General features: G+C 47.3%; 3 protein-coding genes across 3 annotated transcripts; 1 reads left to right on the top strand and 2 right to left on the bottom strand.

Moving 5' to 3' along the window:
- Nucleotides 1-2,817: 2,817 nt before the first annotated feature.
- On the bottom strand, nt 2,818-3,135 carry N7446_011950 (uncharacterized protein; the record flags this gene model as incomplete). The annotated part of the gene is made up of 1 exon (XM_058520692.1): nt 2,818-3,135. One exon carries the CDS (start codon nt 3,133-3,135, stop codon nt 2,818-2,820), a length of 318 nt encoding a protein of 105 aa, XP_058366978.1.
- Nucleotides 3,136-3,351: 216 nt separating this feature from the next.
- N7446_011949 (uncharacterized protein) lies at nt 3,352-3,681 on the top strand (the record flags this gene model as incomplete). The annotated part of the gene is made up of 1 exon (XM_058520691.1): nt 3,352-3,681. One exon carries the CDS (start codon nt 3,352-3,354, stop codon nt 3,679-3,681), a length of 330 nt encoding a protein of 109 aa, XP_058366977.1.
- A 1,007-nt stretch (nt 3,682-4,688) lies between these two features.
- Nucleotides 4,689-4,979, bottom strand: N7446_011948 (uncharacterized protein; the record flags this gene model as incomplete). The annotated part of the gene is made up of 1 exon (XM_058520690.1): nt 4,689-4,979. One exon carries the CDS (start codon nt 4,977-4,979, stop codon nt 4,689-4,691), a length of 291 nt encoding a protein of 96 aa, XP_058366976.1.
- Nucleotides 4,980-15,689: the final 10,710 nt, after the last annotated feature.

Below are 15,689 nucleotides of genomic sequence, written 5' to 3'. Positions count from 1 at the left end.
TACCATGGTGCCTGTTAACGAGGCACGGCGGTGATATTGGCACCCTAGTCGCCTCCGTGAGGCTAGAGGCTCTGTGGGGGAATAGAGAAGGGAGCGGTGACGAAGAAGGAAGAAATGGATGGCTGGGTATATATAAGCTATACCTGATTGATTGCTAGGTATGCCTTATGCTCAGATGTGAATTCAGAGCGTCTCATTTTATTTGTCACATTGATTGTGATGAAGGGCCCGGCGGTGGATTTCTCCCCACGGTTCTCGCTTCGGCTTTTGGTCGGTGGTATCGAGCGGTGCGTCTGTCATAACATCTTGTCGGGGTGCTAATTGTGAGACAGATGAAAATTGGTTGTAAAATGAAGCTATGCCCGGCTTATAGAGACGAAGCCGGTCCCGAAGTCCGTCGACTCGTTACTTTAAGAGAGAGAGAGAAATGAACATGTAAACAGAGGGTCTCTAAACGAGATGATTTATGTCTCTACTCCTAAGAAGGAAGTACTTTTGCAGCTATATATAGTGTGTTGAGATTCATGGCATCTCCAGGCATCTCCAGGCATGAAATGCCTACTTCGCCAAGCATGAAGCTCATGATCAGCATTGACCTACCATGTAGAGTATAGTTCAGGAGAAATGCTTCTCATTAAATAGGATCCCTCTCTCATGAGAGAGAGATCAGACCTAAACCACCTCGTTGGCCTTGACATACATGCTTCCGTAGCGTCATTCATCGTGTAATTTCAACATAGTGGGAACGTATATCAAGTGAAGTAATCAGATGCCTTAGGTATTGGTACCATGAACCTCCTATATTACAATAACGCGTTCCTGAGCCTTTGGCAATATATTTACGAGTTAAGTCCAGCTTGTGCGACATTCTACGGTGTTTATCTGCAAAGAGCACCTTCTTCACTGTGAATATGTACCGCATACGCGTGAAGCGTAGCATTCGGGAGAAGGATTTGGTATTTCAAATTCTTTTAGGGCTTCGGTACTGTAGCGGCGCTCTTCGGCAACCCAGCGACTAAAAGAGAAGAGTCTGAGAGTGCCTCCCATTAGAGCATTAATGTTGGAAGCCCCTTTTGTCTTTCAATATGAAATAAAAGATCCACAATCTATAGACAAATGCGATGAAAACTAGACTTACATCCATTTTATATTTTTTCTTTTCGAAAGAAAAGAAAACAGATTTCGACCGGGGGAACAAGGATGAAGTAGGGGACCTATGTGGAAACAATGGCCTACATATGTGCTTCTAGATAAAACAAAGGCCAACGGGTACTTCATAAAAAAAATTGCCGTTTGAAGACATATAGAAAGGAAATATCCACGCGAAATACATGACTATCTGTTCGGCGAAGTGTGGTGATGGCGTAGTCCTAAAGTGGGGTTGTGATCTAGAGCAGGACAAAGGGAATGAAGGGGCCAATGCAGGTTACCATAGGCGCTTTCTGTCCAAGCGGCGACCCCAGATCCTTAGGTCGCAATTTTGGAATACCTCAGAGCTGTCGTTCACGCTCCAACCACGTGCTATGAATACTTTCTACAAGTGCGCCTTTATCTGCTGCATGTATCTAGCTACCGGAGATGACCGCATTTGAAGTGCTAGGCGTATCTATGTGCAGAAAGATATGGTAGCGCCAACTGATGTAGGCAAAGATCGAATTTAACTAAGACCAACTCTGGATGTCAAGCATTGTGCTTACGAATACTGCATGAAACCGGGTCTATAGATGATCCGATGCTTCTCGCCAAGCATCGGAAATACAGTAGGGCCGGAACCCGGAAATGTAATTAAATAGCAGGAAAAAGGGGTGTTGCAATGATATCTCCAATTGGACGAATACATCTCAGGTCGTGACACCGGATACCGATCGTGGCCTCCGTTTCCCAAACGGGCTTCTTACACGGACACGTACGCACATAACATTGTTTAGAAAATTAGCCAATACGCCTGCGATCAAAATGAACTGGCTTGATTGGAACTGCGACTGCGCAGTGCTTCTCCATGGTGCATGCATATATTTCCATGTAGTGTGGTCCACTTCCTGAAGCCTACCTCTCTCTGCTTTATCTCCGCCAATGGTTCGACTCAGGTACCTAGCTATATTTTGGTATTTTGGTGGTTGTTCTGCCGGTCGGACTTCGATCTAACCAGTGGCCACGTCTCAATTTTCCCACGCACAAGGTTCCAGAGATAATACGCAAGAGGAATTCTCCTGCCGACTCGACACCTCTAGAATGGTCAAGTGGCATAGGCATCGGAGTCCCCGAAGCTCTTCGATATGATGCTAGACGAGAACTAACTTAGGGAGACTACTTTTTCTGGGTAGGCACGTATTCTATACGTGTCCTCGGAGGTGGGTGCGGGGTGGAGCCGATTTGAAATACGGTGGTTCTGCCACGCTTCTCTCCCTACCTACCTATATGGATGAAATCGCCGCGTCTACGGTCCGTACTTCAGGTACAACTTCTTTTGTGCAAATAGGGCTAATGTCCCGTGGATAAGTAGCGTCTGGTCGGATATTTCCTCCCTTTATTTGTTTTACTACCTATGCGCTTTTCCTTTCTTTTTCTCTTTTCCGTGTGAGACAATTTGGGCGATGTACCCCAGGAATTCGCCCTAGATCTTCGGCTGGTTTCTAGACAGGAAATGCCAGTACTGCTCAGCATGACGCAGCCAATGAGGTTGTATAAGCGAAGGTGTGCAGCTCGCCAGGCGGTCTAGGTCGCGAAGGTTCGCATTTGGACAGCGTCGGAGACCGAGGCGATAACCCCCTCCACCAGTTTCACCACCGAGTCCCCGAGGAGTCCCTTCCGCATTTTTCAGCCCTCTTTCATCACGAAATTACCTCGCTGCCGGACACCTGGGGCCTTGAAGCGGGACGGGGAGCAGATCGATGCCTCGCGGAAAAGCTCGAAAGCGTTTTCCGCCGCGTATTGAAGCCGCTGGAAGGTCAGACAGAAGCGAAAGAATGCACCACCTTGATGGCCCCGCCCCATTGCCAAACCTCGCCCAAAGAATACGTCAAGGTACGCTGCCATAAGCGAGGGGCTTCTACGGAGGCGGCCCGGAGGTCGTTCCTCACCGAAGTGCGCACTGCCGAGCGCATGTCCCGGAGAATCATCGTTGAGATCGGCCATTGATGCGGTGAAATATTTCCTTGAGCTTTGCAAGATTATCACCTGGCGTAAGCTCGCCCCACGTCTCTGGCTCCTCCCCTGCTTGTTGACGAAATCCCTATTGAGAGAAGCATGGAGAAAGCTGAAGCCCTCCACTCTGCGGTCCCAGGTAGATATAACGCGACCTATGATTGTAGTATGACCCCTGTCACGGTTCTTAGGTACTGGACATCTACCATGGGGTCAGACCGTCTCCATGGTGGCCGAGGCCTGCACCATCGCGGTGGCCTTGGCACCCATAGGGTCACGGTACGGCCCGGTCACTTGTGGTACCACCCAGGAATCGTCCCTATCCCCGCTTCTGCCCTCCTCTATATAGCCGAACTACTACTGCAGGGCCCCGGAGACGATCGAGGTGATGCACGTCACCCGACGGGGCGAGATCCACGGACCTGTGGTGGTCCACGACGTCCTTACCATTCACCCGATCACCACAGCAGAGAGGGCAGGCTATCAGCCAGCCTCTACGGTGGCTTGGTGTCCACTTCGACAGGAAGATGCGTCTAGGTTCGGGCGGTCAAGGCCCGCGCATCCCCACAAATGGCTCGCTGGCCTCATCCCTCCTTTTCGGCACGGAGGGATGTGAACCGACTGTCAGTCTTGCCTCACGTACAGCAAGCTTCTCTTTGGTGAACTGCTTCCTACAACGAAAAAGAAACAGATCGCCGACGAGCACCACCTTTTTACGCTACTATGTGAGTCGCTTGTTCCACGTCGGAGAGATAGTGATATCTTGCAACGGACCTGCTCATTTGATGCTCAAACTAAGAACCTCCTTGATGTACTTCATTCAGCAAGCTATTGAGGAAAGCCGGCCGCTCACTCTCCCCGATTTGCAACAACAGTGGCATCTCTACAGCCCTCGGGAAGCACCCCCCCCCCCCCCCCCACTATCGATCCGCTCCTCCGTATCTGAGAGCCACGTATGCCGGGGCATCCAAAGGCTCGATAAAGGGCCCAGCCGCATCCTAGGCGTCGTCTCAGTCCACCCATGGGACTCGTCCGGTTTTGAGATCATGCAGACACAGGAGAGAGAGGCGGAGCGACGGTATGGCGATTACAAGCCCTGTAGCCGTCAGAAGCACCTACACAGCGCTTGGGAACAGTCTTATGGGCTGCGGCATCGGCGACAAGACTGGAGGTGTAATTTCTCGGGATGTTGACGGTCCATGTTTTCACAACTTGATGAGTTGCTACCATTGCATAGCATTCCGGCGGTCCGTCAATTGAATTGAGTCCCGTGCCAATCCACTCCATTCTACTAGAAATGCGGATTGCATAGCCAGCTTTCCAACTTGCTTATCTTTCTTATCTCATTTAATTGCACTGAAGCGCTCAATTGGCTTTCTCACTCTCCGCACTTCGGACGAGGTCTCTCTCAGCCCTGACTGGTGGAGTATAAACCCTCATTTCATGGACCTCTTCTTCCTCATCTTCTTTCTCTCCTCATCTCCCCTTCTCAGGCGGCATTCTCTCCCTCGGTGAGGTATCAATTGCATGCCCGCTGTGGGGAATCAAGAGTCTGTTGGCCTGACTGAATTCTCCGCAGGAGAAGCCATCTCAGCGAGAGAGCCCCGCTGTCCTACGGTGGGCTGTTCAGCCCTTCTCAGGTGTTGGGGGTGGGGGATGATCAACTCACCTGCCAAGCATATGGCCTTCCGCCGCTCCTCGTCCATGGCAGGCCCCAACTCGCCCCACAACATCATTGGAGCGGCTTGGGCCGGGGCCTGCGAGATTCCCTCGGCCCGGAGCATCGAGTGGTCTTTACATCTGCTATCGGAAACAGTGCGTCGAGACCGCCCCATTGGGGTGTCGCAAAGCCCACGCGAACTCCCCAGGGCGGTCTCTACAGGCTAATTAACTGTGGCCTCACCACGCGTTGAGCTCTTTGCAACAAGATGGGCGGTAAGGCCATGGGGGCCTCTCTGACATCTACGCTCATGCGGGTTCCTGGTCTTCTTTGGCCATTGAAATGGCTCTTTTCCAGTCTAGTTGGATGTCAATTCAAATGGCCCCAGTGTCAAATATCTCCCATTGAACTCGTTAAAACCCATTGAGAAAGCTGGCTCTCGCATAGGAATTTTGCGCAACTGTCTGGGGCGTTGGGGCACCGCTATGTTGATCTCCCTTACCCTCAGCAAACGCCGATTTCGTACCTTCTGCGGTGCCAAATTTGAAGAACCAGAGGTCACGCATTGGAGCGCATTCCTTATACCTCAAATCAGCCCTGAGGTAGTAGCATTTCTTATGGCTCAATGCTCTGCAGTACAGACAACAGACATTCCTTGCCGTTTTGCTTATTTTTGCTCTCCAGGATTTTGCATTAGCTTCGGCGCTCACTCCCAGTAATGAATTTGTGAGTCTTTTTGCAGGTGCATTAACAATGTTACTAGCCGAATTATTTTTGTTGTTGGACTTGGTTTTGATGGCTGCGGCGCTCACTGGCGTCTTCTCTTAGAGAGGTCGGCATCTCCGAGAAGACGCTGATAGCGGGTAGATTCGAGGGAGGACCGACAGGCACCATCAAGGGTACAGAACAGCGAGATCGAGAACAGATCATCATGTTCACGCCCTTTCGGTTGTCCGATGAAGAATCTTGGTACACCATATCGCCAAGTTGTGATAGATGGTCACAGGGAGCAAAAGCCCAATATTTACTCAGAACTTACACGCCGTACCTGGTCAGAAATAGTGTAAATGCGTATAGTAAAAAGTATATGCCGAATAACAGCTCCAGCAGAGGGTCGACTAGTGAAATGGAGGTCATTTAGTAAATTTAGTAAAGCTCAATGGGATCATACGCAGATTCGAACCCGTGGAAACTCATGCACACAATTAAACACGTTACAATGTTACTCGACTATAGCGATAGCGATCGGAATCAATAGAAGCATTTTCATCCATGTATGCTATTTCTGCTATCTCATGAAACAGCAATTAGTGAAATTTTACAATTTGATATTGGTCATTAATATAGGATATTCAACTAATAATAAACTATAAAAGTTAGATCTATAATAAACCATATACAGTCAACTCTCGCTTATACCACGGTGGGATATTGCACATTCTTGATAATAACACATCCCTTGCTTGGATGGCCCCTTCATTCCAGTTTTTTCCATATAAATTGACAGAATATAACACATTTTGTTTTACCACACTTTCTTTACCTCAGTTCCCTCAGACCACAGCCAATGATGAGACAGAATTCTGCCGATTCTGCCACGCTAACCCGATTGGGTTGCTTCATCAGCCCGTGGTCTGAGCCGGGAACCCCTTCCGTACATACAAGTTTCCGGTTCTCGCCAGCAACCCCACCATTTGGTCAAGGTGTGTTTTCTCAAGCTCTCTGAGAGTATTTCTGACATTGTTAGAAAGAATGGCATCACCGGATTTGCCCAATATGATCTCTAGATCGCGAAAGCGTGCTCGACAATCCTCCCTCGAGTGGCCTTCTTCCAGTTCACCATTACAAGAACCACCTGCGTCTACTCAGCGATCTCGTTATATCTCAGGATTGCAGCCACGCGAACGTGTCGATATGGTACTGGCTGAGCTTAATGATAAGCACCGGTGGACAATCAAGGATCTTCTTTACCACATGGTGCATGCACAACCAGTCAAAAAAAATGGATATTCGACATCGTATCGAGCACAGAAATTGTCTGACGCTATATATGGGCAACCTGAAATTATTGAGCGGCTAGGTAGTGTCTCAAAAGACATATATGCCACTGGTGCATCCGATCTCGTGTCTCGGATACAGACCGAGATTCGAGGGCTGATTAACGGAGATATACTCGGCGAGTTCCAGTCCAATGTGGACCCTAAAGATATGGACATCTCTAGCTTGGCTACGCAGATGCAGAGGAAAGCTCCAGAGCTCTGTGGACTGCTCGTTAGCATCATGACACCTCCAGGAAACCATCGCGATACACCCAAGATCCACCAGGGCAGCATTGTGATGGTCTGTTCAATTCTGGCTTGCGCTTTTGCACCACGGAAAAGCAACAACTTCCCGATGTTGATCGGCTTGTATTTACATGCAATGGGTGTCAAGCGACGTGTGATTAGCTTTCTGGCTGGCCTGGGGATAAACTCAGCATACCAGACTATCATGGACAGACGGAAGGAACTTGCAGAACTAGGACAGGTACTATAACCGCATTTACCGGAGAATAACATGTTCTGGCTGACTTCTTACCCCAAGATGTGTACAGAAACAATTGAAACAGAATGCCCAGGCTTCTCGCAGGAATCTCATTGTGGCATGGGATAACTTTGACTACAGCCAGACTGTTCGACATCAAACTATTCGTGATCCATCAGAGCATATCTCCGCCACCACTGGCAAGCTTTGTATCGGTCAGTCCATCCCTGCAGGAGGGCTTCTCCGATCTATGTTCCATCCAGAGGTTACACTGAGTCCTCATGATATCTACATGGCACCAGGCAATCAGGATGATGAGATCTTCCATCAATGTCAGCGCCATTGGATTGCAGAGGCCATTCGCTATACTCATCGGGAGGCAGTAGAGAAACTATTTACTGCGGAAGCGTGCGTCAAACCAGGCCAGATGAAACCGCGAGCCCATCTTATTGACTGGCCTGAATTCCCAGCAGTTAAACGACTGCAAGCGCAGAAGACAATTCACTACAGCCTTGGGCCAATGTTATACAACGAAGGCACGACAGAGGGGACATACAAGGTCATTCAGAATGTCTTTCTGGAGCAACTGGGGGATGATGATGATACAGACCTTGATGGGCTTTTACAACTGGTTTATGGAGATCAGAAAACAGTGTCACTCCTTCGTGCCGTCAAAAAAGAACGTGCGGAGGCTTCTCGTCTTTTCGATCGTTTCAGCTGGATATTGCCAATCCCCGGACTGTTCCACTGGCGTATGAACTACTTGGATATGATCTTTGAGCTCTATGCTGGGACAGACCACCCTACCGTTGAATCGACGATCCATCATAATAAGGTCTGTCTCGGTTGCGTACAGGGACACAAAAGTCCATTCCACCATAAAGAAGAGGTGGCTACTCGCTCATTTGACGCTCGCGTCACGGCCATGTTCTATCAGTTTGTCCCATTAACAGTCAATTTCGCGGATGCTAAAGATGTGGATGATTGGATTCAAAGCCTCGGAAGGGGTCAATTCCTGGACGTTGTGGATCAGATACGCCAGTCTCTGTTCCATTTTAAAGAGCAGCAGTCTAAGGTTCGTGAACGAGAAGGAGAACCAGTCGACTATGAGTTCTCAGCACATGCGAAATTCCTTCAGCAGATGGAGACTTACAAGTCCTTGAAGCTTGCCATCAAACTTGGTGACATTGGAATTATCCAGCGGATCTTTGCACAATGTTGTCTCCTCTTCCCTGGCACAAAGAAAACCCGATATTCTTTCCTCTCCTTGTATATGACATGGCTCACTCAAACCAAAGCAGCTGATCCCGAGCTGCAGACTGCCATTCTTGCCAACGGACTTGTGAATCTACGGGGTGCGGAGGACGGTTGGTTCGAAATTGATCGACTGAATGAGTTCTTCAATCTTCATATGAAGACACTCATGTCGACTCGACGGACCTCAAATCTGGACATCACTACCATGTTCCGTCGAACTGCTCTCACAGCCAGCTACTGTACTGATCTAAAGGAGCTTCTGGAGGCTACCTTTGGAGAATATAGCAATGGGCGACACCAAAATAAGGATGCTAGCCAGGATGTTCGTCATCTAGCTTATCAGATCTCGAAGTGCATCCAAAAGCAACCAAATGGTCGGACAAGAGGCTTTCAACCATGTGATATACTCACAGAAACAATTGGCGAAAAGCTCTTCAAAGCCGTACAGAACTTCAATAGCCTCGTCGTCAACGGACAGTGGGCACAAGAAGTTGATTTTAGCAAGATGACATCGACTCCTATTGCTGTTCTAGATGAGATTGAAGAGAATGACACATGACACTGAATAGCAGGTTGCTGCCGGGACAGCTTTAGCTATACTTCTCTTCATTCCATTGATAATACTCCCACGCTATATTATAAGGTGACTGACACACATTGATGGAATGCATCAGATGGATTGTTCATCATTCTCTACCAGACCTTAGAACCTAGGTCTTCTCCACCCTTCATCACGCGACGCCCATTTCCTGATACCACACCGAGGGCCTTGCGTTTGGGAACTGGAGTTGCCGAAGGAGGAGGCATGTCCATAAAAGCTTGGGATGGCGTGTTAATATCAACCCACGGAGAGATATTCCGAGATGGAGTTGGTTGACTGGTGCTTTCTGGCGTGACTGCAGAAGACCATGTGAGGTTGCTGCATTCACTCATTTGACTAGAGTCATTCGACACACGCTTCCTCTTTGCAGGGGTTTGAATAGTGGCCATAAAGGCTGCTTGATATGCATTCTTCAAGACATCCACAAGACCCTCAGCAAGCTGATTCGACAAAGCCCATATTCCCAATATTGTCTGAAGATCCTTTGCCTGGAAATATTCCCGCTCCGAATAGGTGGCATTTTCAATATATATCGCAAGATGGACATATTGTTCTTCTGCCAGTATGCTTGAGCAATCAGGTATGAACTTCACTCCGTTCAAAGCGCTTGAAAGGACCTCCTTGGACCAATATTTTAACTGGTTGATGATTATCTCGTCCATCTGTCCTGACCTCGGACCGTGCTCAGTATACAGATAACGAGTTGGATCATTGAGCTGATACTCAGGATTGCAGTTGCTGCAGCACCGGTCACGCCGAGGATTACATCTGAACTCTTCAGGTTCATTGAAGTAGTCCAGGAACCGTTTCCGGAGGCATTCTGTAGGCTCATTGGCAAGGAGATACCAAAATTCAGGCAACACAGCACGTCGCTCTTCATGACTTAAGCGTCCACCTTTCTGTGGTCTCTCAGGGTTTGCTTCTTTGACTTCATCATCTGAATCGGCCAGTGGGTTGTCTTCCGCTAGATCATCATTTTCTGTATGAATCTTGCGTTTCACGGCACGTTTCTTGATACGCCCCTGTATCCACTGATCAACGAGAATAACGATCTTTCCATCCTGTCCAAGGCGAGATGCCCGACCACCGCGTTGCCAGAGCGTTGCTGGTTGTAGGTTTTTGGGGAACCGATACATGACAACTTGATCAATATCCTGGAGGTCCACTCCGAGCGCTAGTGCCTCGGTGGTCATGAGGACACGAAGCTTGGATTGCGGTCCGGGTTTCTGAAGCTCTTTGATCATTGCTTCCTTGTCTCCCTTTGCGGTGTCGCTATGGTAGACCTTCACCGTATCCATTGCCTCTTTGAGGGTATAGTTGCAATGTTGAACACTTGCCCCATCTGGTTGCTTGTTATGCTGCAGCCAATACCGACAATTTTCCATGGCAGTATATGCATCATTCTTCGAGTCAAAGAATACCAATGTCTTTGGGATTCGTGACGGTCGTAAAATGGGCTGACAAGGACCATTGTCAAACAGGAAACGCAAGGCCGTTGCCTTCTTATGCGCGCCTTGTGGGATCCAAGCTGTTTGAATGAGCAACTCTGGACGATTGACGGATGTCCGCAAGATTTCAACATCCTTTGGAAACCCAAGTCCCTCAATAACAACGCGCAATGTATTCATATCAAGCGTAGCAGAGCATGCAAACCAGGGGACGCCACTGCCGAATAGACTTCGCAATTGATGCAATCGCGCATAGTCCGTTCGAAAATCTTTGCCCCATTGAGCCACAAGATGAGCTTCGTCTACAACAACCAGAGCCAGCCGGTCTCGGAAACCTGGATGCATAGCAGTTGAACGGAACTTGTCACTGATTGCAAGCTCTGGACTCACGAGGACATGTGTGAACTTGCCCGCTTGTACCCTGTCAAGAAGTTCGGATGAGAATGTTTCCCTGTTTAGGAAACAAGGTCGCCCTCCAATGTTCTCGATGTAATTGGTCTGCTCAACGCCAATTTGATTCAATGGAAGCACAACAAGGGTGATAGACTTATCAAGCAAGAGTGACACTGCTTGCAATATCATACTCTTCCCAAATGACGTCTTCGCAATCAGGATAAGGTCCTTTCTCAGGTAGATCAATTGTCTCAATGCTTGCAACTGACCCGCACGTGGATAATAGGGATACAGCTCTCGAATTGCTTGTCTGATGGCTTGGTCCTGTTCATCCTTACGCTTCTCAGACGCATCGCGAATCAGTTTCTGCGCTTGAAGAACTGAATTCTTCTCAACTTGTTGTTTCTCCAGCAAGACAGTTGCGCCCTCATTCTCGTACTCCACTCCCAATTCAATAGGCTCTCCAGCCTTTGAAGAAGGTCGATTATTCTCAGAGGCCAACCAGTTATCCAACTGTGTCTGTCCATTTCCGGGGTCGTTCAGTTTCGCGTTATATTTCCGAGGAGGCTTCCGTCGTGATGGGCGTCGATCTGGCATCGTGAGGCGGGTTTGGAGTCAATTCTCACGCGATAGAGTTAATATTGTGGATCAGATGTAGCCACTATACATTAAAATATGTCAATATATGCTTCATGGAGGTTTTGGCGGAATACTTGGGGCATATAATGGCTTTGACAGCTTAAGAAAGGGTTCCTTCGGGTATTTTAAGGACATATTTCTCACCCACCTTTCCAGTTATACATACAATTTTGGTGTCAATGGGTTCAGCTCAGAAAGATGCAGAAGACATCGTCGCCCGATTCTTAATATTCGCGTGGGTGCGCGAGAAACTTGGAAATATTGAAAGACGCGCCTGGAAACTTCGCCATATAAACACGGGCAAAAACCCCGGAAACTTGTATGGTACCACCAAATTCCCAGCTCAGACGTTCCCCAAAAAAGGTGTGTCAGCATCGCTGGAAACAGCAGGCGGTGGATGGCCAAATTCACCGCCTTTTTGGGGGCGGCTGAGGTAACTGAGGTAACACTTTCTTCCTCTCAAATCTGCTTAGTCAGCGCAATCAACCAATCAGAATGCCTCAATCTACAAGCTCTCCTACCCTCCCGACCCCACCCAAGCGCGTCAGAATGGGACCAAAGCGTACCAAATTGGGTATATCAGACGCGCAGAAACAGGCACTACGGGCATTTTGGTCTAATACTAGCCCAAAGCCCACGCAGACTGCATGTGCTAAGTGGTTTGAGGACCAATTCAAACAAGTGATTGACCGGTCAACCATATCAAGGATCCTTTCATCCAAATACAATTATCTTGATACGGGCCCTGCAGGGGCAAACAAACGATCTTCATCCTCTCATTGGCCATTATTGGACCAAAAGCTATATGACTGGGCAGATAACCATATTGGCAATGGAATACCAATAAATGGCCCTTTGATCCAAACTAAAGCAGCTGAGCTTTGGAGACAAATACCGGAATACAAAGATCGGACCAAACCTCAATTCTCTGAGGGTTGGTTAACTCGCTTCAAACAACGCCACTCTCTTCAATATCATACTTTCCACGGAGAAGCTGCCTCAGTCCCATCCTCGGTACATGATCAGATCAAAAGCACCAAATCGATTTGCAATCAATTCAAACCGTCCGAAATCTACAATATGGATGAAACTGGCCTATTTTGGCGACGTATGCCAAATGGTGGTCTTTCAAAGGGAAAAATTGCTGGCAAAAAGCTTGATAAAACACGAATCACTATTGTTGTTGCATCAAATGCGGATGGTTCCGATCGAGTCCCTTTATGGTTGATTGGCACAGCAAAAACCCCTCGCGCACTCCGGGGGGTTAATTTCCGAGCTCTGGGATGTGTTTGGCGTCACAACAAGGCAGCATGGATGCGTCATGACATTATGGAGGACTGGTTGCGATCTTTCTATGGGCGTATTCCCTTAGATAAGAAAGCTTTGCTCCTTTTAGACAATGCTTCACCACATGTTATTGGACTCCAGCGAGCGCCACCACCACCCCGGATTACGGTTGTTTTTTTGCCAGCAAACGCAACTTCAATTTATCAACCCTTGGACCAAGGTATTATCCAAAACTTGAAGCACCATTATCGGAAGAAATGGATGCGCTATATGATTGCTTTTCTTGATCGTGGGATAGACCCAAAACAAAGAATGAGCATTTATTATACTGTTACCTGGGTAACGCAAGTTTGGAGAACAAGTGTATCAGACCAAACGATTATCAATTGCTTTAAACAAAGTACTTTGATTAGTCCAAAGTCTATACCTATGCCTGAGTCCGCGCCCGAGTCCGCACCTGAGTCTGCACTATTTTCCGAGCCCGGATTGAGTGATGAGATTGAAAGTCTATATAATCAAGCAATTGATAAGCTTGGTGATAAAGATATTGTGCCATTTGACGAGTTTTTGAACCCTTCGGACGAAGACATGTTAGAAGATGGGACTGAAGGGCGAGATGAGACCAATGAGCAAGATATATATATTGCCCCAACAACCTCAGAAATTCAGGATATTGACATTGATGGGCCCCCACCTGAGCTTCTGTCTAATTCTGCTATATTGGACAGCCTCCAGGATATCCTACTATGGGTTTGTAGCAAAGAAAAGGGTACCTCGGACCATATTAGACAAATTGAGAGCTTAATCAGCGACTTTGGCAGGATTCAGATTGATGAGAAACGTCAGGTGACTTTGGATCAGATGATGGGATGGAAGACTAAATAGGTATTAGGGCTTAGAGTTAGCTTGTCAAATATTATGTCATCCTCTCACCAAAACACAACTCAATTATACCACGTAATTTGGCTTGGATAGTATGCTGTGGTATAAGCGAGAGTTGACTGTAGCAGAGTAGATTGTAGAGAATAGCGCATTGAAAATATATATCTCCACTGCATACTGGGTTGCTTTCAAGAAAGAAAATTCCTGTAAGTGGTTAAACACTTCCAGAATGATAAAAAGACATCATCTATTCCTTGGTAACCGATGAAAGACAAAGTGCCATTCTATCGTGGATGAATGACTTCAAAGGTCTTTTGACAAAAGAAGTGGTATATGTTCATATGATCTGGACTTAGCCTGAGCAGAGGGCGCTCAAGGCTTGACTTCAGTGGCACCATCATGATAGATGCCTGCAGCCTTGACTATGTCGGCATCTCACGGGGAAGATAATATAAAGGACAACTCGTTATGATTTATCTCACTATCTTAGCCAATGAGGTACTGGCGATTGTAGATGCCGAAGTAGATTTCCATGTAAAAAGAAAGTAGGGGAAATACCGCACAGTAAGCAATAAAAAGACAAGGCGCCTTCGAAAAGCCCGGGAAACTGTACAAAAGTGAAATGAAAATTCTTTTGGCTCGGAATACTGCACGCAGTGTTAGCATTAGTTGAGTTATCAAAGAATGAGTGTTAGCATTAGTTGAGTTATCAAAGAATGAGTAAGGCACAAGCTCAGTCCCCGCATTTTTAAGACCATGCTCGCTGTTCAGTTTGGCACCTCTCAAAATTTGCGGGTACAGTACCGATCGATCTTTTACATATCTGATTCCCATGATAGTCGTGAAGTTGTCCATATTTCATCACTAAACGTCGATCTATCGCACCATTCCTTGAGCAAGTATATTTTGATCATAAACAACATTCGGACTCGTCGATATTTCTGCGTAGTAAATAAATTGGCACCCAAGTCGGTCAACGGTCAAAGTATCAGGGAAAATGCCAAAATAGATCTCTATCAGATCTTTTTCGACCTATCTTCTTCTTCTTCATAGCTTGCGGGAAAATCTCGAGGATATTGATATCTTGCACAAGGGCAGTTGCCATCGATTGGATTTACTAAACCATACGACGGCCGTTGTTATCTGCCGACAATTGAACGCATGTTGCTACAGAAGCGTGTACACTTAGGAAGCGATCGCATACTGTAGAGTTCATTTTGATAATGGTGCCAATCACTCACTTCTCATAACCCCGGCCCAGTACGCGCTGTTCTATAAGTCAATTGATCACAAGTGGAATCTCGAGCAAAATCCTCTTAGGCCGAAAAGCTGCATCCATATATGCGGGATTTACCAAAGCTGTTGGTAGAAACCCGAGCTAGTGAAAAGGGCGCTCAGAGTTAGCTCAGCTCGTATCTTAGCTAATACGTACAAGGCTAGTCTAAGGAGGGGATAAGTATTGTATGGTGAGGCGGGCTACTGTATCGAAATTAGACAGCACACAAGGGTCTAGCCAGACGCATAAATCTAATCTAAGCACGGTAGAGGATATAAGAAACGTAGAAGGGACTGAACACGAGGAGTGGAGGCTATAAAGAAGAGGCGGCTAGCGGTCGCGTATAGGCAGTGTTATATTAGGACAGAAGGAAGGACAACGAAAGCAGGGCCTTTTGATTTTACAACGTAGATTAATAATATTAGACTCTGTACGAAGTACGGAGTTAATCGTTCAAGAAGCAGAGAAACCACTGATTTTGTTCTGACTAGCCTACAGAGAAAGGAAAAAGCGTTTGAACTCTTATACATAGGGGTGTTCCCGATACGATATCGGCAGGATTTCTCCATATCGGGTATC

Source organism: Penicillium canescens (assembly GCF_028828765.1).
Source record: "Penicillium canescens strain IBT 15451 chromosome Unknown utg000009l_segment0_segment0, whole genome shotgun sequence".
Classification (NCBI taxonomy): domain Eukaryota; kingdom Fungi; phylum Ascomycota; class Eurotiomycetes; order Eurotiales; family Aspergillaceae; genus Penicillium; species Penicillium canescens.
This window is presented reverse-complemented; position numbering and strand designations above follow the sequence as displayed.